Source organism: Hyaena hyaena, unplaced genomic scaffold, assembly GCF_003009895.1.
Source record: "Hyaena hyaena isolate Hyena2069 unplaced genomic scaffold, ASM300989v1 scaffold_240, whole genome shotgun sequence".
NCBI lineage: Eukaryota > Metazoa > Chordata > Mammalia > Carnivora > Hyaenidae > Hyaena > Hyaena hyaena.
Genome location: NW_024080873.1, coordinates 1,494,300 through 1,521,874, shown reverse-complemented (window position 1 = coordinate 1,521,874; position 27,575 = coordinate 1,494,300). Strand labels below are relative to the sequence as shown.

At 43.3% G+C, this 27,575-nt stretch overlaps 1 protein-coding gene across 2 annotated transcripts in view; it reads right to left on the bottom strand.

Moving 5' to 3' along the window:
• SLC24A2 (solute carrier family 24 member 2) overlaps positions 1-27,575 on the bottom strand; it is a 251,499-nt gene that overhangs the window by 34,928 nt on the left and 188,996 nt on the right. For both annotated transcript variants that reach the window (XM_039244429.1, XM_039244428.1), the window contains 2 exons: positions 8,750-8,848; positions 5,059-5,177 (listed from right to left, as the gene is read on the bottom strand). In XM_039244429.1, coding sequence (XP_039100360.1) covers positions 5,059-5,177; positions 8,750-8,848 — 218 coding nt within the window. The remainder of the gene's footprint in view (positions 1-5,058; positions 5,178-8,749; positions 8,849-27,575) is intronic.

The window sequence follows — 27,575 nt, the reverse complement described above, 5'->3', positions numbered from 1 at the left end:
TGAGGTGTCAGTGTAAAATTAGTTCATTTGTAAATAGGGATTTTTAAACAACAGGTTAATTACACAAGACAGGCTAAACTCTCGGGAGAATACCAGCGATGAGCTCATGGTGCATAGGGCTCATAATTTCCATTAATAAAGTCAGGATGCACACCTTGTTCTTCACGAAGCTAGGTAAAAATACAACCGGGAGAGAGAGGAAACTGACATAATAAAGGCACAGAATCGCTTCTGTGAAGCTGTGCTTTGGAGGGACCGGAGCCGACTTCCCATCTTTATTCTGATTCTGGAATTTACCCGATCGCCCAGTGTTCCCAGCCCGGCAGTCTCAGGATCATCTACACCTTCCTCTCTTGTTCACTCTCTGTGACCAAATCTTCTCAATTCCATGTCAGACACGGCTCTCAAATCCAGCCACTGCCATCCATGCACAGCCAATACCTGGTCTAAAGTCTGGTCACCTGGGCTACATAATACCAGTTTTTAAGGTTGACTAAGTACTGCTAATAGCAAATACCCAGGCAGTGTTTTCTATGTGCCAAGAACTGTTCCAAGAGCATTCTCTTCTCACAACAATGCTATGAAACAGGACTATTCTCTGTCTTTCACAGAGAAGGAAAACAGAGAACAGAGAAGTTAGGTAACTTGGCTAATGTCACAGAGCAGGTAAGTGGTAGACCAGGGATTTGAATTCATGTAGCCTGTCTCCATAGTCTCTCATCTCAAACCACTAAAACAAATGGATTCTGTTTTAACTTAACCCATTATTATTTTTTATTATTGTTGCATTTTTTGGGGGGAATAGGGAATATAGTTAACTGGTTCAAAATTTAAAAGCTTCAGAGAGCTAGCTGCATACCGAAAGGACTCTTTGCCACTCTGGCTCCCCATTACCCTGGCCCTGGTTCAGGAGGTAGTCAGCATGGCCAGTTTCTTCAATAGTATCCTGAGCAAAAACTTATGTTATTGACATCCTTTTTTCTCCCCTCATACAAATATATGATACTGGATACAATTTGGCATTATGCCTTTCTCATCGAACATACATTGAAGATCGTTCTGTATCATATCAATACATGAAAAGCTTCCTCATTCTTTTTCTTTTTTTTCTTGAAAGACTGCAGATGGTCTAGAGATGGGCAAACTTTTCCTGTAAAGGGCCAGATAGTAAATATTTTAGGCTTTGGGGTCCATATGGTCTCTGTCACATATGCTGCTAGTGCTTTTTCAAAAAAACCTTTAAAAATGTAAAAACATTCTTGTCTCATGGGTTGAATTAAAACAGGCTGCAGGCCGGATGTGGCCACAGACCATAGTCTGCTGATCCTTCAACCAACAGGCTCTTATATCCAATCCTCCCTCACTATGGCCACTTCCCGACCATCCCGAAAGCACCATCCTCTGTAGCATACAAATCTGACACTGTCATTGCTTCCTTTAAACCCTCTCCATTGCTCCTCACTCCCAACAGGGTAAAGTCCAGAGTGCTTGGTGGTGCCTACGATGCCCTTCACAATGCATGTCTTTTTCCATACCTCCATGTCTACTGCACTGGTCCGTGCCGCCATCGGCTCTTAGCCTCAACTCTGCAGCGGCCTCTTTACTCCATTATTGGTATACAACCTTCTTGCCCCAAATCTACTCTTCTCACAGCAGTGCAGCCCTAGGGTTTTTTTTTTTTTTTTTTTTTTTTAGAAATGTGGATCACTTCTGAGGACCTCCAGTGGTTTGTTGTTGCCCTAGAAGGAAGTCAACTTCCTTACCATGGTCTACTGAGTGAGACAGCTCTGCTTGGCCCTTCTGTCCAACCTCATCGCCACCATCCTCTCTCCCTCCTTCTGCTTCCCACTCACCAGCCACACTGACTTTTCTGTTCCTCAAACAAGCCAAACTCATTTGATTCCTTGGCCACCTCCTTGGAGTTCAGCCTCAGTTCAAATGCCACTTCTTCACTGAGGTCCTCCTTTATCTCCCAACCTACAGGGAACCTCTACTAGTCCTCTGTTGTCACTGTGCTTTATTTTTTTCATGGCCCTTACGGTTATCTGTAAGTATATCTTCATTTGTATTTGCAAATTCTCTGCTCTGCCAGAATGTGTGGGCATCCCCAGTGCCCAGCACAGTGCCTGATACCTGAAAAATTTCTAATTGAATGGTCCAAGAGTTTCTGCCCAATTTACCTTTCCCAGTGGATCTCTCCTCACCCCTCACCTTGTACTTCAGCCCCCAGGACCACTGGCTTCCTCACCAATCATGAAACACAAACTTCCCTCTTCAGGTTTTATACTTTGTGCTTATGTTATCATCTCCTTCTCTGAGCAACAAACTCCTACTTACCCATCAATACCCAGTCAAATGTTACCTCTGCCATGAAGCTTTTACACTTTTCCTTGCTAGGGTCAACTTCTTCCAATGGCAGGTTCCCAGAGCACTTGGTGCAGAGCTCCGTGATCACACTGGGCTACAATTACTTACCACAAATGTTCACGTATTTATTATATCCTAAATGCCCCCGAACATTATATGTGTGTGTGTGTGTGTGTGTGTGTGTGCGCGCGCGCGTGCAGGCACGCATGTTTACATATGTTTATGTGTATGTGTGTGTCCATCAATATCCATCTATATCTATTTATATGTATTACATTTTGATTTTACCTAAATGAGTTCCTTCAGGGAAGGAACACCTTTGATGGGATTTATATGGTAAGTACGGGCACATAACAATATAAATAGCAGCATCTAGCTCTGTGCTAAGCGCCTAACATACATTCTCTTATGTAACTGTTCCAATAACCCAAACGAGCCCAGCACCACTATTATCTGTAATTTGTAGATGAGGAAACTAAAGTGAGATGAGGTGACGTGCTCCTGGTGGATGTGACTTCCTGCAGCCAGCTGGTGGGGTGGCTCTCTGGAGGTCTGTTTGCCTTGAGGCAGTATACAAATCTGTCCTGTTTCCCTGCATGAGATCCGGGGGGCACAGCTCTGCTCAGAGAGGGTCAGGTGGGGCTCGCTGTCTCCCCTGTAGCAAGGTGCTTTCTCGTGGGGGTCACAGATGTCCCTTCGCCAGCCAAATGGAGAGACACGATGACTATGCTGCCCTTGCACACCTGTGACTGCCATCCCGAAAGGGAGCCAGATGTCCTTGGGGCCTGCCCCCCGCTGCCACATGCTGCTTATCCACGTGGATGTAAGTGGCTCTGCTAGTTTACCCTTGAGCAAATGTGAAGGGACCATAGGGCTTTGGGCAGAAGGGTGAGAGCCTAGAAGGCACACGAGACAGGGCAGAAGGAGCTCCATTTCTTTATCATTTCTTTAGTTACCTCTTTCCCAGCCTTATGGAACTGTAATCGACAAATAAGAATTGTATCTGTTTAAGGTGTACATTAAATGTGGTTATTTGATATTTGTATATCTTGTGAAAAGCACGGCAAGGGAAGTCATCAACAAAATGAAAGGCAATTTGTGCAATGAGAGATAATATGTGCAAGCCATATATCTGATAAGGGGCTAAGATATTTTGGATATTAGAACGCCTCCCACTCAATAGCAAAGAAAATAACCTGATTTAAAAATGGGCAAAGGACCTGAATTAGATATTTTTCCAAAGAAGACATACAAATGGCCAATAGGTACATGAAAAGGTGCTCAACATCTTTACCCTTTCCATTAAGTGAAGAGACTTCTCTGGCATATTCTTTCAGGGAATAAGGGCAACAGGCAAAATTAGCTTTTTTTTTTCTCCCTAAGTACAGGCTCCATTGTAGAGTGTATCCTGGTATAAAGGAGAAGAGAATGCCAAAATAGATTTGTTGTAGTCTGGCTTCTATTTGTGGGCACCGTGTAACTTTTCAGCCCATTGGGAAGATTCTGTCTAGACAAGTAGGTCACAAACTTTAGAGCAGTGCTGTTCAAAGTGTGGTGGCCTTTCGACCAGCAGCACCAGAATCACCAGGGGATTCGTTAGAATTGTAGACTCCACGACCCACTCCAGACCTGACAAAATCACACTCGGAATTTTAACATGATCCCCCAGGAGCTTTGTAAGCACATTCAAGTTTATGAAACACTGACCTAGGGCGCCTGATTAAAATGCATGTCAGGGCTCGATGCCTTAGAAATTCTGATTCCCTTGATGAGGATGAGATCCAGAGATCTGGCAAACATCATCTACTTTTGGGTGGTTCTGCTTACTTTTGTGAACAGTTGTGGTCCAGAGGCAGAACTGTGTGGTGAAAATAGTGCAGACACAGTATTTAGATAGTCCTGAGATTGAACCTCTGCTCAACTACCCATCAGCTAGGTAATCCTGATTAACCAGTTCATCCTGTCAAGCCTTAGCTTCCTCAACTGTAAAATGGAGATAGTCAAGGCCTGTACCTTTAGCTGTGAAGCTTAAAGGCCATAACATATGTAAAGTGCCTAGTACCATATGTGAAGAGCTAGTGCTGTGGCACATAGCACTTGTGAATATTAAATTTTAGAACTATTAGATAGAATAGCTACCTATTGGTTGCACCACTGAATGGTGGAATGGGCCAGAGTACTGATTAATTTCCATTGCAGAGACAGGGAAGGTCAAAGGGGTTTAACTTTGATGGCTATAGTTTCCCTATTACTTAACCTTGATCTTGAAGCCACAGAGAAAGGATTAGATTGCAACAGCCATCAAACTTTATCATTTATTAAGAATAACCCAGGAAGTGAGTTTAAAATGCTGATACCTGGGGGCTGTTTCCCCAATTTCTGTTTCTTCAGGTCTGTAGTGTAGCCCAGGAATCTGCATTTTTACCACCAGGAGATTAAATGCATGAGGCTGCCAATCTCGCTCTGAGAAATAGTGGCCTCGATAATATATGTATTCATTCAATAAACAAAAAGCTGGACACAGGTGGGGCCCTTTGTGGGTGGTGAGAAATACACACAAAGAGAAATGATTTTGTCTGATGTCGGCCCTGCTGGGAGCTTGGGCCTCTGAGGAGAGCATGGGGTCTGCGCGTCTACATTAAGGCATCTCTAGGAGCAGTGGCCCAAAAGACCAATGGAAAAGAGCTGTACCTGGGCTTCTGCAGCTTCAATGGTGTGGGAGAGATTTCCATTTTGCACAGGTTCTGAAGCATCACTGGGTGGTGTCATTTCAACCTCTGTGCTGGTGCTGTTTGGGAGCTCGATTTTTTCTGATAGAATTTAGACACACACAAAGAAAGCAAATGTTGTCACTTTAGTTAGGAGCCATATTGGAAAGAACAATGGCCTAAAATGTCGGGCCAGAGGGGTGGTAAGACCCGGGGCTGGGGTTGTGCTAAATGACAAAGGACTTTTACCATTCTCCCCAACATCCTTCAGCAAATCAGTGTTCTTCCTCTCTTTAATAGCTCTCTGGCCTTCTTATGCTGGCCTGATATCTCGAGTGCCTTCTCAGCCCCCCTGGTGTGCATTCTCTAGACTAAGCAAGTTCACCAAGTGGCCATTCAAGAACATGAACACAGACATTTTTTCACCAAAACCATACTCAGTCTACACACTACTATAAATACTCAAGACTACACCCCTTAGCTTTTTTTTTTTTTTTTTTTTTTTTACAACAGGATCTTTTCTTTTGTACTGCATTCTGGAAAGGATATTTATTGGCTAGGGCCCCAGGACACTTGGGTCCTAGGCTCTGCTCCACAACTATCAGGCTGTCACTTTAGGCAAGTCTCTCCTTCCTCCAGGTTTCAGCAACCTTATCTGTAAAATGAGGGGGGTTCAGGGGCGCCTGGGTGGCTCAGTTGGTTAAGCATCTGACTTTGGTGCAGGTTATGATCTCATGGTCTGTGAGATCAAGCCCCACGTCAGGGTCTGCACTGACAGCTCAGAGCCTAGAGCCTGCTTTGGATTCTGTGTCTCCCTCTCTCTCTGCCTCTCCCCTGCTCATGCTCATGCTCTGTCTCTGTCTCTGTCTCTGTCTCTCTCAAAAATACACATTAAAAATTTTTTTAAAACAAAACAAAACAAAAAAAACTGAGGGGGTTCAACTGGTTGACCTTAAGTCCCACTGCTTCCAACTCTAATTCTCTAGGCTCTGTGAGTGTACAACCCTGCCAAAGTCTAGGTGATGGGGGCAGGCTCAAGAGCCTGGCCTTCTCTAAATACCTGTAGAACACTACTCAGCACATTCCCCACCTGGGCATCCTACTGCAAGCATGGCCAGGGGAAGCTGAATAAGAAACAGAGGCCAAAGTTGGTCACTGCTAAAGCACAGGTAACATCTCGCTAGTATGAAGCCACAGGCCAGCAAGCACGGATTTGTTTTCCTCGGGGAGTTGAAAAGTGACTTCAGGGTCACTGGACTCTTCAACGCCGGGCATCCCAGACAGGCCCTGCTTCATACTCTGGCTCTATTGCTATGCTCTGGGACCCTTAGCAAGTCATTCAACTTCTCTGAGATTTAGCTTCCTCATCTGTGAAACTGGAGTGATGCACTAATACTGTTACTACTAACAACAATGCAGTCAAAAGGTATATCTGCAAAAATTAAATTTAAAATTGCATATAAAGCACTTAGCACCATGCCGGAACAGAGACACATAAACTATCTGCTCATTATCAGAGTAACTGCCTTGCACTAGAAGATTTATTTTTTGAGCTCAGAGGAGCACCTCAGGTCATCAGTCATCAGGCACTACCAAGGTCTGCCATGACTTCAGTGGGAGGGAAGTATAAAGGTTTTCAGGCCTTCTGGCTGTCCTGGGTAATTCTTGGATTTCGGGAGACAAGGAAGCTGTGTGGTTCAATGTCAGGGTTGCCAGGAATATCGTAATGCTTGTCAGTATCAGATATGACTGGCATCAGGCTGCACACAGAGTATCAGAATGGTTTTTTTTCCCCAGTAACTTCCAAAGGACTACATATTTGCATCACTGGAAAATATTTTGAGAGTCACATAAAAACCATTGAGTTGGAAGTGGACTAAGTTTGGAAATCATAGGGAAATGCTTATTTATTCATGTACTTAGTTGTGGAATACAGAGGCATAAATAGTTTTTTATTAAGTTTATTTATTTATTTTCAGGGAGAGGCGTAGAGAGGGAGCAGGGGAGGGGCACAGAAGGAGAGGGAGAGAGAGAATCCCAAGCAGGCTCAGCACTGTTAGCATGGAGCCCAATGTGGGGCTCAAACTCACAAACCATGAGATCATGACCTGGGCCAAAACCAAGAGTCAAACGCTTAATCACCTGAGACACCCAGATGTCCCCAGAGGCATAAATATATTTAAACATGGAAAGTGCCATAGACACTCAAATTTATTTTATCTTTCCATGTTTTTAACAGTGACAGTGTTATGTATGCGATATTCTGATTAGTCATAATATGCTTGGTTTGGTTATTAAATATACTAAACACTAAGTACTTCATGAAATACTGAAACTGAGTTTTGGGGTGTCTATTGGTTGAAGTGGGACAACTTTAAGATCAGCCTGCAATGGCCAAACCTGACCGTGACCAATATGGGATTCTCAGATCCCAAAGCGGGATTAAGATGTCTGAGAACAGACATGGACAGATAAGAAGAAAATCTCCTGTACATGATATTTAACAATTCAGCTTATTCTCTTTAAGTTTATCTTTTCTTTTTAATGTTTTTTAAAAATTTTTGAGAGAGAGAGAGGCAGAGAGACAGAACATGAGTCGGGGAGGGGCAGAGAGAGAGGGAGACACAGAATCAGAAGCAGGCTCCAGACTCTGAGCTGTCAACACTGAGCCTGACACGGGACTCGAACCCATGGACCATGAGATCATGACCTGAGCCAAAGTCAGATGCTCAACTGACCGAGCCACCCAGGGGCCCCCAAGTTAATCTTTTCATACCTCGTGGAATCTTAACTGTTTCTTGGCCAAAGATTTTCCCTGAACTAGAAGTCAGGATAACAGGAGAGGCAGAAACTCTTCTAAGGAGTGCTATATATTTTAGTGCAACACTGCTGAATTTTGTCTGCAGATAATTGCAGTTTCTTGGGTGATAGCATCGTTTGTAGCATAGATACAGATTAGGTTAAATTTAGTTTGAATTTGGAATTAGTGAGTTATAGTTGCAGACAGGAGAGGAGGAATATCATGTTCCAAGTTAAAATAAGATGTCTGAATGTCACGATCTGGTCACACAGGTGCTCATAAAAAAGTCAGCCAAAAGAGACCTGGGCTAGTACTGCTGAATTCTTGAGAAAGGAGAGGTAGTGTTGTCTTGTGGGGGCCCTGAACCTCAGTTTAGGGGTGACCAAGTGAACCATCTGGTAATTTAGTGGGTGTGGTGTAGGCAATGTCATAAGTGTAAAGTATAGGTATCTGGTTACCAGGCAAGAATTTCAGAAAGGATAATCTCACCTTTTGTTAAACATTAAATGACAGGTGTGTGTGTGTGTGTGTGTGTGTGTGTGTGTGTCTGCGTGCGTGTGCTTTTTACATGGAATTCCCGAAATGAAGTGATTTTCTACTTTTAAGGGAAATGCCTGGTTAGAAGCTGATTTTACTGTGGGTCCTCATAGAATCACTTACTCTTCTTGGAGTCTTCTGGAGCAGATGAAACAGTGCATCCATTCACGCCCTATACCCCCCATGGGAAATGGGCTCCTCCCAACACCCAGAAACCTGCTGAGCTGCAGGGCTGCACATCTGCACTGAGTCAAGGGTGCCCATGCTGGGTCCTCCCTCCCTGCCTCCCTCCGAGCACTCCGGGAAAGGCATGAGATGACAGTTTCTCTGCACTCACCCACGTGATTGGCAGCTGCATTCTGCCTCTCGTTCTCATCCACCTGGCATTTCTTCTTGGCGATCTTGTGGAGAATGGAAGCCTTTTCTCTGAACCTCCCTGAAGCAAGAGAAAGCAGTGGAGAGGAAACGCAATGAGGCAGAAAACAACACGTGGGGCTCGTGGAAAAAGGCGAAGCACTGGTGAGACAGGCACAGGGCTTCCTCAGTTATGCTGCATGATAATAGCAGCCACAGCTTTTTCCTCAATCCACATGGCCTAGGCTCTGCACAAAGCATACTTCCTTACCTTTGTGGGTTCTTTAGCCCTAATCTCTGTGTGAGAATCTCAAGCTCCCAGACCATAGTTGGGAGGTTTGACTTAGGCCTCTCCCCTCCCTCCTAATTGCTTACAAAATAAATGAAGGCACCAACCATCACTAAAACTTCCCCTCCTGCTGCAATCCAAAACAACTCGAGAGACAGAGAGCTGCTCTGGAGACACAAGCATTTCTCTGGAATTAAATGTACATCTCAGAATTGGCTTGTGACAATGAAGAAATCCAAACCCAGGCATCCTTTGAGTTGTTCCAACATCTTTATTAACATTGAAGTTTCCAAACAAGTTGGGAGCATGCACCCAGCTTTCTGAATTAGCTGAGTCAGCTGCAATTAAAGCCTCAAGGAGGCAACTGATTCCACCTGGGGATTTAGGGCAAAGAATGATTAACTGAGCACAGCAAGTGATATCTGTTGGTGATGAGATGCTTAGGAAAAGGTGCTGGAAAAAACACTCAAAATTCTCTAAGTAATCATTTAAAACAGACTATACCACAAGTATAACACTTAATTTCGTCTCCATTATTGACATAGGTAATGGTTAAATGCATGCAATAAGCACAGGAAGAAAAACAGCATGCAAAAATATAGAAATTAGTGAAACATAGTACATTCTCTTTTAGTCCTTGGGTCCCCCTCCCCTACCCACCCCCTGGAACATTTAAGGTACAAAGGAGTCTCATTTTAAACTGACTGGTTATTGCCTTAGATTCAGACATGATAAGTCCTTCAATACACCACAACCTCTGCAATTTTCTCAGTAGGCATTTGCGTTGGCTGGATTCTCTAGCAGCATATTAACAGAAGATCTCATTTTACTTTTCTAGTCAGACCCAAAGTGAACCAGACCAAAGAAAAACCCAAATGTTTCTCTTGGAGTGCCTCTCTTCCTAGGATGGGACATGACAGGTTGGCATCCACTAAGCCTCCCCTCCTCAAGGATGGAAATCATGGGGTGTGGCCATAGCAGTGACTTGCGTTCCTGGGTGGGGGGAGGTGACAGAAGCCGTAAATGAAAGTGGGATCAGCTGATGCCAATGGTCAAGGTGACACAGGATGGAGCCCTTTTTGCTTCCAAGCTTTATCAGTCACAAGCCTGGACATCTTGCTACTGCAAAGGCAGTCTCTAGGATGAAGGTGTCTCAGTGTAGGCAATGAACGTGGACTGCAGTGCACACTCTCCAAGGAAATAGGAAAGGAACCATTACACAAAACAAAGTAGGGTGGAATGTGGCTGGGGCTTTAGAGAGAATGAGAAAGAAGGATGAGGTGATAGGCATGACACCCATTCCCGCAGGTCACTGAAGGTCAGCGTCAGGTTCCCCATGCTGAAAGGTATTTTGAAATTGGCAGTTTCTATTTAATTTCTGAGAGAAATTCTGGGAAGGAAAGGGGAAAGAAAAGAGAGCCTGGGGACTAGGAGAAAGAGGGGGTAAAAGGGAATAAGAAATGAAAGAAAATGAAGAGAGAAAGAAGGAAGTAAAGGAAGGAGGAGGTAGGCAGGGTGGTGACTGCCTGGACGTTGCCCAGGGAGCGCTGATGCAAGCCACTTTCCCAGGTGCCAAACCCAGTCTTATCTGGAGATGAGCTTAATAATGAAGCATGGCTGTCCATACTCTGCAGCTTTATGCCTGAAGGGCAGTACTCCTCATGGAAGACAACCCCAAGATGTCTTCACTTCACTTGCTAAAAAGCCCAGGAGATGGAAAGGGGAAGTTTGGAAACATTATGAGATCGGATGCTCTTACTAATAAAACCATTCAGGGGTCTCAGGGCCATTCTTTGAACTTAGAACTGTCTGAAGCTCTGTGACATATGAAGGATCAAAAATTGCTATTTAAAAAGTATGTGAAAAATAGCAAGGATGCAGGAAAGCATTCAGAAGAAGAGACAAATACACCTGTGGAAACATAATGTGAAATAACCCGATCTCAGGAATGTCCCCCAGCTGTGAATCATGGCAGAGAAGATATGTGATAGAAAACAGCTAACTGCATCTTGTTTGTGGCTACAGGAGTATTTTTCAGAGTGTAGATGTATCCCAGAGAGAAATTAGAGTAAAAGAGACCCAAAAGCATGGAAGGGTTCTGCCAGGAAACCTCCTTCAACATGGGGTTGGTCATGCCACTCATGGGCTGGCTGCTCCAAATCCTCTAAAGGGAGGCTAGGAGCATAGGGTAGGAAATGACTCTAGACTTGGGATTTCATAGGTTCCCAAACATTTTCCCCGGTCAGTGAGGGCTTTCTAGAGAGTGTGTCTCTGCTTTTCCCACTGCAGCATCACTTCTGATTTTCTAAGCTTCTGAAAGGTGGGAGGGATCAGCTCTATCTGGTCCCTTGGGGCTTCGCCCTAGGGGCAATAGGGAAAAGCTGCAGAGGCTGGATGGGATCCTTCCTTCCCAGTCACTTCTTCAACTTTTTAAATTCAGCCTTTGTCCCAGTTAGCATGACCTGATTCCCATCCTGCATTCCCAGTGAGGACAATGGCTGCTCAGGGGCCCGAAGGGATTTTCCCTTAAAGAGTCCTTTTAAGAAAAGCAGCAGTGAAATGCCACCTTCAGAATTCAGTACACAGGTGTGCTCCTGGAGGGTGGTGGGGCAGAGCCTGACAAGAGTCAGGCATGCTGGTTTCAGCCCAACGGACACCCCGGGGGTTGCCACACCTCCTGAGAATAGATGTGAGGATGGCTAGCCAGACAAGCGTAAGCATGAGGTCCCTGCGGAGGAAACCAGCACAGAACCTGTGATTCTCAAAGACCCTCTGGACCTCGGGAAGGAAGGCATGGCACATTCAGGACCCATTTAGCCTGAAGCCACAAACTAGGGAGAACACCAAAGAACACCAAAGAACAGCACAGTATTGTGGTTACATTTTGGACATGACTTATAGTCAGGTAGATCTGGGTGTAAGCCCTGCCTCTTTCACTGGCTCTGCTGGGTGAGTTAAACAGGAATTCTATCGGGGCGCCTGGGTGGCTTAGTCGGTTAAGCGTCCGACTTTCGCTTAGGTCATGATCTCGCGGTTCGTGGGTTCGAGCCCCGCGTCGGGCTCTGTGCTGACTGCCAGCTCAGAGCCTGGAGCCTGTTTCAGTCTGTGACTCCCTCTCTCTCTGACCCTCCCCTGCTCACGCTGTCTCTCTCTCTCTCTCTCTCTCCTAGAAATAAAAAAAAAAAAAAAAAAAAAAAAAAAAAAAAAAACAGGAATTCTATCTGTTAAACAGGGATTCCTATGGCATTGACTCATGAGTCAGGTGCAAAACATAAGTGAGAAAATGTGTGCAAGGGGCTTATCACAACGCCTGGCATCAGAAGTCTGTAAATAAGAGGAAAAAGAAAAACGAATGAAAACCACAGGGCCAAGGTCACATGACCCTGAGTTGCCTTTGGAGAAGCGTTGGCATCTTCTCTTCTCTCAGTCCAGACATGCAAGTCTGGAGAAGTAGCTGACCCAATGGTCTAAGCCTAGTTGGATGGGTGTTCAGGTTTCCGTGAGTCCTCCAAAGTCAGTTCCAAACCGATTAGGAAAAGGATCACTGTACATCTTCCTGAGATGGAGAAGGTCAAGGTGATAGAGCTGACAGTCTGTGTCTTAAACACTGATACCTTTGCAATCTTAAAGTGGAAAGATGATGATCAGCTTTCTCCCATCACCTGTGAGGACAGAGTGCAGGCAAGGGGTTACTTGCCTTACTTGCACAATGGATCTATGTGCTCAAGGACCTTCCTGATGTACAAGGGTATTTATTACCTCCTCTGTCTCAGGCTTACAATTTTAAAATGGGGATAATAAGAACACCCTTCTCATATGGCTGTCAGAAGGCTCAATGCATTAATATGCACCAGGTGTTTAGATGGCCTCTGCTATATAGTAAATGCTCAGGAATTGTCACTCAGAAATGGTTATTATTATGGAGGGGAATGATAGGACATCCTTCCAGTGAAGTACTGAAAAGAAAAAGACTGATATTCATAATAGGATTCATGTTTAGCAGCCTCTGGTGCAGGAGACCTGTGGCCACTTCCATAAACTATTTGAGGCACGGACTTCACATTGGCATTAGGGTTGACACAGAGGGACAGACTTCAGAAATGAATGCAGCTCTGTGCCTGGGGAGAAAGAATGAAGACATTTTTGGGTGCTTTTCAAAGGGAGAGAAGGAGTGATTTTTTACATGCTTTAAGGCAACCTTAAAAAATATAGTCTGTTGTAGTGCAAAGCCTTGAAGTGCTGTATTTTTACACAGCGAAAGATATTTGTATACTTGAAATCTCAGAAATAGCGAACTCTGCTCAAATCGTGAGGCACCTACGTCAAAACCTAGGACACAGTTTTAATATAGTTTAAGCCTGTTCTGAAGTTTGCAGAGGAATCCCAGCTGAGTATCTGCAGGGGGATGTGTGGAGAAGGGGTGGCAGGGAAGAGCAGAAGAAAAGATCAAAGCATAAGTACCTAATGGGACAAAGAACACATTTTGAAAACCAATCAGGAATCAAAATCCTTGACCCTGTCACCCAGACATGAAGGAGAACCCTGCTGCACAGCAAAGTAACCTTCTGAGGGTGTGCTCACCCAAAGGAAATGGATTTTGTTTCTGTTCAGTTGTTAATTAATTAAAACAGTCCTTGGAAATTCCTTCTCTTGTTCCCACCAAGCCTGTAATATCCCGTGTTACAAAGGAACCCTTTGGCTTGGTGATCAGATCAGGTCCGGGCTGCTCCAGAACATTCTGAGTATCAGCAACACAGAAGAGACAGAGCAAAAGAGATATATCGATGCAAAAGGGAGCAGCCACACACACTTCAGTGAACAGACCTTGGTTTGGGAGAAGAAAAGAAAAAAGGAAACAGAAGGGAAAACTTGAACACAGTGTTTTAAAATCTATTTTTGCTTTTCAGTACTGCCTTTCCTATCTCCGTCTTTGAAGTTTATGACTTGGCAGGTAGCTTAAAAAGCAAAAGTGCAGCTGAATGTTCCTTCTGTTTATTCACTGCCTCCCCGCCACCCCTCCCCCCCACCACTCAAGTCAGAGCGGCCACAGTCACTCTGAAAAGAGATGCAATGAAATTGATGTGGCAATAAGCAAACACTAACCTTGGGGGCATCCTGGTTTCCAGGATGTCAAGCAAGTCTGGTATCTCTACTTCCAAAATATTTCAAAATCTGACCACGTCTCCTTCCTCTCCTCCTGCGCTCAGCCATTACCTTGCTGGTCTACTAACCAATCTCCCCTTCTACCTTTACCTCTCTGTCTCCCAGGCTAGTCTCATCCCAGTATCCTTCACGATCAATCAGATCATGCCACTCCTCTGGACAAAATCCTGCAGTGGCTCCCCAGGTCAACGTGAAAGCCAAGGTTGTTATAAGGACCTATAAGGAGGTTTAGCCAGCTAGGCTGCCCTGCCTCATCCTTTCCCTCTCTCCAGGTCCACTCTGCTCCAGCCACGCTGGCCTCCTTGGTGTCCCACCTCAGAGTCATGGCATTTGCTGGTCCCTCTACCTGGAATGTTCTTCCCCCAGAGATCCATTGAGTTCACTCTCTCAACTCATTCAAGTATTTCTTCAAATCTCACCTTCTCATTGAGGCTTCTCTGAGCAGCCTATTTAAAATGGCAGCTTCTCTCTCTCACCAGCACTTCCTATCCCCAGCTTGTTTTCTCTAAAATATTTATCACCATCTAATATACTATATCATCATCACTATTGATTATCTGTTGCTTTCCATTAGTGGCCAAGCTCCATGAGAGTAGGGATTTCCATTGGTTTTGTTCTCTATGGCATACCTAGAGTTCTGGAGGGCTTCATAAGTCCTTGTGTTTGGGTTTCCACAGGCAAGTAGTTGAGGCAATTGCTCCTTAATATGTTTCTTGTTGGCTAATGACCCAAAGTAAATCCTTCCAGGTCTATGCAAACCCAAGGCCCCAGTGGGGCTGAGTCTGTATGTGGAATCCCAGGACCTTTCTTAAGGTAAATAGGAGAAGATGGGGGTGGACTAGGTGTCCACAGTCCAGAGGTGGAAGACAGGAGCATGTCAGTTATCCCCTTTCTACACATCACCAGGGTCGCCAAAGTAGGTGCTGAGAGGGGCCTCTGACACATGGGAGGTACAGAGAGCACCGTAGAGGGCAGAGAAGGGAAAAGGGGGCTTTGGCTCCTCCTTCTTTATTAAAATGCTTCTCATTCATTAAGGCCTAACTGAAGGCCCAACCTGAAGGTACCTAATGATACCCACACCCCCCCTTCCCAACTAAAATCCATCACTACCAAAGCACTTTGATTATACCTCATCATAATGCTTATTTCTTTCAGTGTGCTGCTCACTGTCACGGCAGGCTTTGCTGGGGAAGGGACCTTCTCTCACCATCTTGTATCCCCCAACAAGCATCTTAGAATAATGCTTGGCACATCATATGCACTTGCTGAATTCCAGTGACCTTCTCCCTACATCAGTTCTCCTAGGAATGTGAGCTCTGCTTTCAAATGAGCATAGGTCACAAACAATCATCCACTCTGTAAATATTAACCAGACCCGTGCTATGTACCAGGCAGTGTTTGGTGAATAAGATAGATCTAGCTGGGGCCCTTGTAGAGTCATGCCTGGAGACAGAGAGATGAAAAACAAGGACTTATGATTCATGATGGTGGAGCCCTTCTCAGAAGGGTATGGAAACTCAGAGAATAGGGAAAGTTCCAAGATACAAGATACCACTTAGCAGCTTGAAGGAAAAGACTCCTCCTCCATTCTACAAACTGTCCTCATGGGGCAGATTATTCACCTAATAGGATCTGGCCTGATTTTTACTCCTTCCTTCCTTCCTTCCTTCCTTCCTTCCTTCCTTCCTTCCTTCCTTCCTTCCTTCCTTCCTTCCTTCCTCCCTCCCTCCCTCCCTCCCTCCCTTCCTTTTTTTTTTTTTTTAAGTAAGCTCTATGCCCAAAATGGGACTTGAACTCATGATCTTGAGATCGAGAGTCATATGCTCTACTGACTGAGCCACCCAGGCACCCCCTTATTTTTATTCTTAAAAGGAAAACATCACAGAATTTTTCATCATAAGCAAAAATGCCAAGAACATAGAGTTTATTTATTCTTAAATTTATTTTTGAAGCACAACTTCTAAATTCTTTTTTCTAATTTTTGTGAAGTATCACGTAAAACTGGTTGTCATGACTACATTGACATTAATGGAAATTTAACTAGTATTGTAATAAAGTATTTTGTAAAGTGTCTTTAGTAAATATTCTGTGAATTAACCATATAATAAATGTAATCAACATAATTTAATTGTCATTATTTTTATAGATCTAATCATAGGACTAGTTTCTGTAATTAATGAGAACATATACATACTTGTATCTCAACTGCTGGCCATCATACAATGAAATGAAGCAGCCAGATTGCCTTATTATGGTTTTTAAAATAATTTTCCAGAAGAATGACCTTTGGAATCAACTGTAAAGAATGGATCTGTCTGCATGTGAACTGACTCTATCATCTCCCCTAGCAGGGTCCTCTTATCATTGCAAATATGGAATGCTTTCATAGATATTCTGGAAGGTTCCCAATGCTTTTCAAAAGTTGATATCTTAAAGATTGATATTTTTGCCCTTTATTCTATCTCCTTGCCTCTGTAGTGACTTTGCCTCCTCACTGTGACTCTTCATTCCCTCCTTTTCCCCTCAGCTTACAATCATGGTAAAGTCTCTCCACTCGGAATCTTTCTCTTGACTTGAGGTTTGCTGCTGCCATGGCCCTCCCTTGCCTTCCCTTCACCGCCATGCCTCTGGAAAGGTCAGTCTATGCTGGTACCTCTGAGTTCCTGGGGCTCCTTTGCTCACCTCTTCACTCTGCACCTGGCCCTTGTCACTCTGCTGAACCCACCCTTGGCCACATTTTGCCACATGACTGGGTCTCTCAGTGCATCTGATAGTCTTCACCCCAGTCCAATCTGATTTTCCAGGACTCCTGAGAGTGATGCTTAGGTGTCACACTATTCCCCAGGCTCCCTCCTTGCTCCCTGTCCTCTACTCCCACATTCTTCTAAAGAACCCAATGGACCTCCACCTGAATATCAGTGATTCCCAAATTCAGATCTCCAGCTCTGATCCTCTTATCCAATGGACTTCTGAACACTTCACTTGGAAGTCCCCCTCACATGAAAACTCAACATGCCCCACACTCCCACACACTGTCTTCTTCCTAGGAATGTGTCTGTTTGGTTGTACTTTCTATTGGTGATTTCCTCACTCACAGTGTTTTCTGGCCATCTTAGAGATCCCCCTTGCACCGCCCCACCCCCCCCATTCAATTAGCTGCCAACCCTTTCAGAGTCATGGTTTTGAACACTTTAGATCCAACATTTCCAGCCTGGATATTGGTTACAGTCTCTTGACTAGTCTCCCAGTTTTTAAGTTATGCTTCATGTGGCTTGGAATGCTTCACACTTGTTATTTGCATGTCTCACTCTTTTTTAAGACTGCTTTAAAGCATCTCATCTTTCAAGAAACTCTCCCTGAATCCCTTTTCTGGGCTGGCAAGGCATGCTGGTACTTTTCTCTGTCACAGCACTGATATCCATCTTATCATACCAGTTATCATAGATCCTCAGACGCATTCTCCTGACCTCTCTCTAACCAGCTGGATAGGGAAACTGTTTTTCATCTGCTCTCCAATGCCTACTTCTTAGGCTGGGCCTTAGTAAGCATGCTTGAATATACCAACATTAACACAAACAACAAAGGGAGTGTGTGTGTGTGTGTGTGTGTAGGCACATGCACAAGCATGGTGCTTAGAGTGCTTGCAGTATGAAAATCTATTCCTAGTTTATGTTCCTTCTGGGGGTAGAGAAACAAGGAAGGACAAGAAGCCTGAAGAAACACTGCAGAAAACTCACCAGACACTCTTCTTGGTTAATGCTGTGATTAAGCCTCTAAAGTCTCATAGTGTTTACAGTTAATATTTGTCTATTTTGAGATGTTTTAAAAAAATGTATCATCTAATCAAACCCAGGCAAAATTGGAATTTTACAAACCAAAAAACTCCCAGCGAGGATCAATGGCAGAATACAGTGTTTCAGGAAAAGATCCAGTTAACTGACCTTAGCTGAGGTTGATATCACTTGAGAGCTAATGTTCTTTATCATTTTAGGTCACCTGCTTTATTATTTTAAGAACTTAATTTCTGAAAATTTCTATGTCATATACATGGATCCAAATGGCTCCCACACACGAAATTCTCAGAGGGGTTTCTCTGATCTCAGTTTTGGAGTTCTGAGCCAGGTAGGGGCTGCCAGACGGAAGGTGTTCCCATCCCTTGCCCCCTGTGGATATCTAAGAGATGAATGAATAAAGAATCACTTTATTGGGCAGGCCTCAGATCTCAAGGCTTGCCAACATCCAGCCCCACTACCACCTAATGGGTGTAAAAGATCTCTTCAGAGTCAGTTTTCAAAGCCTGTATCTTGGGTATGTCTCTGCAACTGGGTTGTGACATTAATGTATCCATTTGGGCCAAGTTGTGATTTGTTCACAGCACCTGACACATCATGGGTGCTCAATAGATATGTACTGAATGGTTACTCTTTTATATAAAAAAACAGAACATAAAACTTATTTCTTTCTGATGAGCCTACACATTACCCAATTATTTATCTTGATGTGAAGTGAAAGATTTTAGATTTGGCTGGCATTTCATGTACTTACATCATCTCCTGTCACCTGGATTTCATGTGTCTGCAAATCATCAATTGATTTGAGTTCCTATATCCTGGTTCCTTGAATCCTCAGTGTTACATTGTAAACTGGTGCCTGTGGATCATCTCATTTGAAGCATGGTTTTGCGTCAGAAGTGCCAACACATGCTGGGTGTTCTTAACTAAATGCTACTGAGGGCTTAGTGGTCCATGACTAAAATGACATGGTTCAGTTCCTTTCAGATTTAATCAAAAGAGCATCTTACCATGTTTAATTGAACATGCCAGCCTCCTGGTATTACGGATTTCCACTTTTTTTTTTAAGAGAAAAGCTTCATGGGGGTGGGAAATTATATCATTAACTTATAATAACAGTATTCAAGTTTGACTAATGAAGGCAACTTAACATTTTCAGCTCTAGGGATGTCAGAAATAGACAAAAAGCAGCATCCACAATTTGCCTTTTGCTGCAACTTAATCCCTTCTACATACACAATGTGGCAAAATCTGCCTTTACTTGCCAGGTCCAATCTTTCTGCTTTTACTGTTGACAGTTTAGATCATGAAAATAAGATGCAATGAAGTTTGAAAAACTGGATGTATTCTAATTAGACTTCCTTGGTCCTGGTTTTCAGGAAGACCGTGGATTTACCCACACAGCTGGTTTGGTCTTTCTGACAGATCTGATAGCGGTTACTAGCTGGTTCGTCTGATTATGAACCTACTAGGCTGCTGTCTTCCTAAGATCCAGCCCCAGGAGATACTTGTAAGAATACATCTCTAAAAAAGTAATGTGGTTAATAACTGGTGAGGCAGTACATTTTTGGGGGGGAGAGAGGGGTAAGGCTTAGCCTTACAGAGAGCATCTGTGCCTAGAAAAATCCTCCAGTTACAGAAAGTTGCACTGAATGAGTTAAACCAAGAACCTGGAATGAATGAAACATAACATGGTGTCTGGAAATGGTGTCTGTGTACAATGGGGCTCCCCACTTTGGTAACTGGCAGGCAGAAAGTTAACTTGCAGTGTACTTTTCAAGACATTCTGTAGGGACGTCAACAGTCTTGTGCTAAGGAGGGCACATGCTGTGGTGGAAATTGGATATTCGGTGTAGGAAGAACAGCCTTGTCATTTAATTTAGAGAGGAAAGGCTTCCATCATAACTGAACCCTGGCTTTAACTCAACTTTGGTAAAAAAAAAAATTCTGGCTTCTAAAAGAAGTAAATTAGAAGGTAGTTACAATACAAAGGCTTATTTCCTTTGTAAGGACTGTTCAAGGGACTACATTGAATTGGTTTGAGGAGCTCCCATTCACTGTCCATGGGAGCATTAACTGGTGCAATTCCTTTGGAGGGCGATTTGTCAATAGCTTTCAAAATCTGAAATGTGTATACGCTTTGATCTGGTATTTCTATTTCTAGGGATTTGTTTTATATGTATATATCTCCTATATGGGCAAAGAAGACGCTCATGTCGAGTTCTAATAATTGGATAAATCAACAAATATGGAAATACTGTAAATGGTCATTAACAGGGGACTGATGGAAAGGACCTACCATGGAACAGCCAAGCAGTAGAATACTATGTAGTTAGTAAAAGATAAGGAAAGCACTGATATGGAAATGTCTCCACTATATGCTAATAAACAAAAGCCAGATATAGAGAATGATATATAGAAGAAAAAAGTGTATGTTAGAAAATGGATAAGAGTGGTTAACTCTAAGGAATGAGTGGAATCTGGGGTAAACGGGAGACTCATTTTTATTGCTATTCCTTCTGTCATGTTTGCTTTTTACCTCAGTATGCATGTAATGCTTTTTTTTTTTTAATAATTAAAAGGGATAGTTAAAATTAATTTGCAGTTACAATGCTTACTGTGTTAAAAGTTTTTATTTGCAACTAACAGGGAAGATAGTTGTTCTTTTAAAGGTCTATTTCACAGGAACTATCTTTTGTACTATTTGATATATATATATATGTAAATATAACACCACATTAATAAACAATTTATCTATGAATTGGATCAAATAATACGCAAGCCTTCTATTTCAAAAGCTGTGGCCCAGGAACCTACTTAACCACAGTTCTGGTGGCAGCTTACCCAAAATGTAAGATCAATTTTTCAAAAGATTTAATTTCAAAAGTAGACTTTAAACCAATGTCTGCCATCACATTTAAGAAAAGGAACCAGGAAAGGATCTTGGACTTGAGACTGGAAGAACTATCAAGGTGTCCGTTATCGGAACACTCTTCTGATAGAGGCTTCCTTGGCTTGTCCAAAGGAGGGAGACTCACTGGCTTTTGAGGCAGGCCACTGCATTTTTGGCCATATCTGTAGGAAAGGTCTTCCTGTGATGGGTTGAACCCTATCTCTCTCTGAATTGAGGAAGGCTCCTTCTTCAACCTTCCTCACTCCCAGCTGGACTTAAGGGGTTCTCTAGGGCTCCCCTCTCCTGGAAAGATGGATCCTGCTTTATCAGGGCAAACTGCCTATGGGGCCCATCCCAGGTAAGAACGTCTAACACACTGTTAGGTTGTTCCCATTCCATCCTACATCCTTTTCCTTTCAGCAGAGCCTCTGGTCATTGAACACCATCCAGACCTTCATCTCCATGTGGCCTGACCTGACTCAATCTCCCACCTCTGCCATGAGTAAACATGTCTCTATGTCCTTAACCTCTGCTCTGAATATTCTCTTTGCCTTTCTGTTTCCTGAAGGCCCCTTTTCTCTCATGGCCCTTGAAAGGGACGACTGCTTGTCTCTCCAAATGGTTCACATTCCATCCCTCCTTCCTCACTACTTCCAAACCATTTCTCCTCCCTCTTTTGAAGCACAAGCCACCTCTACAACCTCTATGGCAACTGAATTCCTCATCAAACCTTCATCATTCCTGAAGATATCAGAACCCACGATTCTTTTATATCATGGATCCTGTTATCAGCTTTGGTAATAGGTAAGCCCTGCAACACATGGCTCCTCACCACCCTAATCTGTCCACTTCCAGCTACCCTTTCCCCCAGTTCACCTTATTCACCAACTCCTGTGATCAGATATAGACTTCATCATTAGCAATTACAGTACCACTTCCAAACTCCTGATTTGAAGCATCTCACTTTGTGTCCATCACTCTTATCTTTGTGTGACAATAATTCTTTGATTTCACTGGTCAACCCTTTGATGCTATTACCTTTTCATTGCCTTCCTGTGGAACAGTTCTTTTGGCTTCTGGGACACCATTCTCTCCTGGTTCTCTGTCCACCCTAGTCTTCCTTGCTGGGTCCCCCCTTCTTCCCAGACTCTAAACTTTGGAGTCCACAGGGTCAACCTTGACTTCCTCTTCCCTATTGATTAGCTCAGTATTCTTCTCCAATTCTGTAGCTTTAAATAACACCTATATAGTAGAGCTCCTAAATTTGCATCCATAGCCCTGACCTTTCTCCCAAGATCCAGACTCCACTTCCACTGCTTCCTCCACATCTCCATCTGGATATCTCATGGGCATCTCCAACTTAACATGAATTCTCAAAATCTCTCACACAGCTTGCTCTGTTATCCATCTTCCCTATCAACATCCAATTATACAAAAGTGGTACTTCTCTTTCGTGGAGAGATTGCATGTTGCCTATCCAATATCTATTTCCTTTTCACTTCCTAGTGAAATAATATATAAATCTGGGGGGCTAGAAATCACCCAGTTTAATAAACTACATCTCCAAGCTTCCTTGAAACTAGGTGTAGATATGTAACTAAGTTTTGGGCAGTTTCACTGGGAGGGTCTAAAGGAAAGCCACCTTAAAAAGAAGACAAAACAGCTGAGGAAAATCATGTTGGGTCTTCTTCCTTCCTGGAATATAGACATGATGGCTGGAGCTCTACCAGCAGTGATCTTGGACACAAGGTGCCCTTGGGGTTGAAAATCATATACTAGGATTGTGAAGAAGATGGGAGGAGCCTGGATCTTGGATTATTGTAGAGCTTCCATATCTGCCACATACTGCTTACCTCCAGACCTCTTTTACTTTAGAGAAAAATTAACTTCCAGCTGACTAAAGCCACTGTTAATTTGGATTTTCTACTATATACAGTTGAACCTATCCTGCCTAATATATCAGTGTATGTAACCCAGTCTTATCCATTCAGGCAAAGATTAAATTATAGTGTGAAGGCCACAGATAATACCAAAGACCTGTTTTAGGACTACATTTTTAGAGGATACATCTTAGGCAATGGAAAATACTGTTAAGTGGTATTCCAAAATTCAATTTCTCCTTCAAAAAGAACTGAACTATTTTGCTGCAGTTAAGAACATCAAATGACTGGCTAGACTATGTGACCTTATGAGGCTTTTATTTCTTTGAGATGATGGGCATTTTCAAAACTCAGCCGCATGCTTAATTTAGGACCCCATCATTCAGGTTAAGACATTAGCTTTTCAGTTTGGTGAAGGGGCTATTATTTGCCATGAAGCACTATCTTTAATTTCATTAAGGAAAAGATAATTGTAATTATTGCCCTTGACATTACAACAACTTTTTATATCTTTTCTTATACAAATGAACAAGGCTTTTTAAATGATAAAGAAATTATTTTTCTTGGAAATGGCTACTGTTAAGTGGCGGTAAGTTTAGGACAGTATATTGCAGGTTGCTTTCCCATACATTGCTTCTTTGCAAGATATTAGTCAGGATATTCTGTCTATCTACGTATCTACATGTCTCTATGAATGTTTATCTCCAAAGAGTAAAAGTTAGTTCCATGTAATATAATTGGTGGCAAGGTCTCTTCTCCTTTTAATTCACCTGTTCTATCACACAAGTTAGTTTTCTTTTGAACTAGCTTTCTACATTTTCACTTAATTTTAGTAAAAAAAGCAAAGTTCAATTTTTTTTGAGAATTTTCCAGAAAAAGAATGGTATGTAATTTGGATATCTGCAGATGAGAAATACACTACTATGGGTTATTAGCTCCAAGTAAAAACTGGATATCGCTCTTCCAAGAATATGCAGTATTACTGCAGGAGGAGATAAAAGGATGGCTACCCATGTAGAGGGGTCTGAGGTCACCAAAAGGCCACCTCTAGAGTAATTTGTTCGCATCCCTGGAAGCAACTTATTATAGAAGGAAATTCAGTGCTTGGGAGGAGTAGGCCTTATTAGCCTATCAAGTCTAGTAAAATGTGTCGTATAGAGCAGGTTCTCAGTTATCATTAAGTGTACACATTAGTATCAGGTGGCCAATAGGTATTGTCATCTTGGGATGCAGGAATGAGGCAATGGAGACATCACCTCTCTGAGAAGACTGTCCTCATTTTCCAAGGCTGAATATGATGCCTTCCAGTGGACTCCCCCTGCACCTTGGGTCTGTCCATCATACTACTCATGTCTTTGCCTGTGTCCCCCACTAGTCTGGGAATTCTTTAGGAGAAGGACTGTCTTCAATCAGTCTTGAACCTGGTCCAATCCCTGGTACATACTGAGTGTTGTTGAGTGAATGTACTAGAGAATGAATGAATGAATGAATGAATGAAATTCTGATTAGCTTGGGGTGAGGAGAAGGGTGGGTGTGGCCCAGGGAGCTCTTCCAGTTTAGGTTCTAAGGCACCTGAAGATGAGGGAGGGAGGGAAAGGGCTCTGAGGGCAAGGACACTTTTTGTCAAAATATCATCATTTTGTCCAGTGTCTGAGATTGAGTATATTGTTTATTAAAATAACCTTTGTCTGGTGAGGGGTTCATGTTTTATTCAGTAGCTCATTGTTGTTCACTCTGCAATGCTCTCATTCTAAGTCTGTGGTTTAAACCTTTCCCATGATTGGTCTCCATCAAGCATTTCTTTCCACTCCCTATACTGACACCAATTTGACCTGTCCATTTCCTCACCCCCATCTTGTACATCAAACTTGTACAGCAGTACCAAGAGGGCAGGGATTGGGTGTGCCGCGGTTCTGACTTTGGGCCCCAATTCACCGTTAGTACCCCTGAGTCCCAGAGCAAGATACTTTACTTCTCTGAGTCTTAGTTTTCTCATCTAATAAAACACTTTGAACTTGGGCTTTCTCATCTTCAAAAAATCCACCTTGTGTGATCATTATAAGGATTAAATGACGTCCACTGCACTTGGCATGTGGGAGGCACCCAGTAAAGGTTGGTGTGCCCCTGTCCTTTGATTCTATTCCCAGCCTGGTAGGTCAGAACCCACCACCCTTCCTTCCCCAGTTTATCCCACATTTACTGATCTTTGGGCTCCAAAGATCTTGGTTGAAAGCAATCCTTCCTCCTTCTGTAGCCTGCCGTTTTCTTCCAAACACCTATGGTACTTACCACTTTCTTCCTGGTGGCTCAGTGGTTACTGTGGTTTTTTTTCTCCCTGTCTATAAGTTCCACAGGGGGCAAATTGCTCACCTTTTAATCTTGTATTTCCCCAAAGCACCTAGCAAAATAATTTGTATACAGCAGGGGCTTAAATAATGAGCTGAATATGTGCAAGACAATTCTCTATATTTAGGAAATCACTGCTCAATTCCCCTTAAGATATGGGGTAGCATATATAATCCATATTTCTATTTGCTCCCCTTGAGCGGGAAAACAGGCCCTCAATTAAAGTAGCTGACCTCACGTAACATCCAGAGGATTTCCTGGAAATAGTTACAAATAATAACTAGTCATGTGGGCAATTACAATAAAGCCCTGCTCAAGCCACATTTCTTAAAGAGTGAAAAGAAATGCTTCAAATGGAGAGGGGTATTTTCCTAGGGAGCCCACAGTGCTTGCCCCAAACAGCTTCATCTTTATGACACTTCCTTCTGTCGTACAAATGGGAGCGGCACAAAGCACAGTTCTTATTTTCAGTGGGAGGGGAGAGGCTTTCCAGAGTTCAAAGAAGTCACAGGTAGCTGTTGCCTGGTCTGAAGGTACTGAGCTGGCTTTGAATCTTTTAGATGGAATCCCAGAATTAGCTTTAAGCCAGGTCTGGCTTGTCATGGAGGTGAAGGTGTGGAGTGATGTGGCTAGAGGAAAACCTGTTCCAAAGTGTCCTTTCTGTGAGTACTGGAGAGGGATGGCTATGTGTTTAGAACCCTTGTTAATCTTTCAGAGGCTCCTGTTCCCAGTGAAGGATAGCACCTTAATCAGCATTTCTCAAACAGTCCTGCAAGAAGATCCATGGAAGAAAGAGTTTTCTCATCAAAGAAGTCTGGGTAACACTGCAAACTTCATCCCTGTATATGATTTACTCGATGCTGCAATGCACAGTAGCATATTGAAGCCTCTGACAAGTCACGTGGTAAAGAAAACTCAGAAGTTCTTCCACTTATTAAACTATGAAATCGATCTTACCTTCTTTTTCTCTGGGTTGTTGCAAAATTCCTACTGACATCATATGAAACGAGTATATCATAGGACACACTTTAAAAATGCTGCCTGAGCCACTATTAGCTGTTATTGTTCTAGGGATGAAAGTTCAGCAAAGAACCGGACACAAAGAAAAATTCAAGAAGGGAAGGGAAAGTGAAGAGAAGTTGTAAGAAATATTAAAGGTGGCCCATAAGGACCCCCAAACACAACTTCACAGTCCTGCTAAGGGCCAGCATGAGTTTGACATTGTCTTCCTGCCTAGAAAGCCCACGTGTTATCAGGTGGATTCATGTGACCGGAAGTGCTATTTTTGCATCTTGATGTGATCTTGAGTTGTCTGGTTTAGGGAGGCTGAGAAAGGGAGTGCTAGGACACCAACACTTGCTCTAATGGATGTGGAAAGAAGAAGGAAAGGAACAGAGTTGGTGACAAATGGGGAACTGAGGCAAGGGCAAGGCAGAAGCTTCACTGACAATGGGAAGTGAAGGGTGGACGGCAGAAGACAGGAAGGAGGAAAGAGAGAGTGGACAGTCGTTACAGGGCAGGGAGAAGCTAACAAACCCACCTGTTGCCGGAGCCAAGAAATTGAGGCTGGGGGCCAGGGAGATGTCCGGAGGGGAGTCCCAAAGCTTTGGCTTCTCAAGCCAATTGCCAATAAAAATCCAAGTGGTCTGAAGACATGGAATAAAAATAATAGCTGGGACAGGAGCCTTCCTTTAAGGCCTGGATCACTCTTTCTAACCTCTTGGTGGTAGGCCACTTATTCTTATAGGTAGCTTTCTGTCCCTGGTACTCTAATTTCCCCAGGTTGCTAGGATCTCATTCCCAGGCCCAGTATGAGATCCTAATAGGGGGCTGCTGCTTTAGAAAATGCCACAGTGGTTAACAGGAAGTGCAGGAACAGCCTGGGTGCTGTACAGAAGCCAGAGTTGGGGGGGCGGGGCAGGGAGGCAGAGAAGGAGCTTCCTGTTACCAGGGACTATCAGATGTTCCACTTCTTTGAGGCAAAGCAACTAGGAGATCTCTGGCAAGCTAAGGCAACTTACAAATACTAGAAGCTGGAAACAAGATACGTAACACATTTGGGAGTTTCTCTCAGGTTGAAAGCCAAAATTAGCTGATTCCTCTTCTGGACTACCTTTTGATTACTTGTCAGTCTCAATGTAAGGCTCATGTAAAACCCCCAAATGCTTCCTAACTTGTAAATATTATTTATTATTCCAAAGCCAGAGGTAATTGTGGGGTGAAACGAGGGAAGCAGGATAACTCCTTTGACAACAGTAAAACTTTCTTATTACTCCTGCATGGTGAACTTATTTCAGAGAAGTGATTCTCATTGGGTCAAGGTTGTGCTCTAGGAATAGTGCCTGGAGTTCATCAGTAAATTCATTTAAAGATAAATCTCTGCCAGACTTCATTCGCTCAGGGGAAATGGTTACAAAGATATGCTCAGTCTCACGGAGTATGAACCC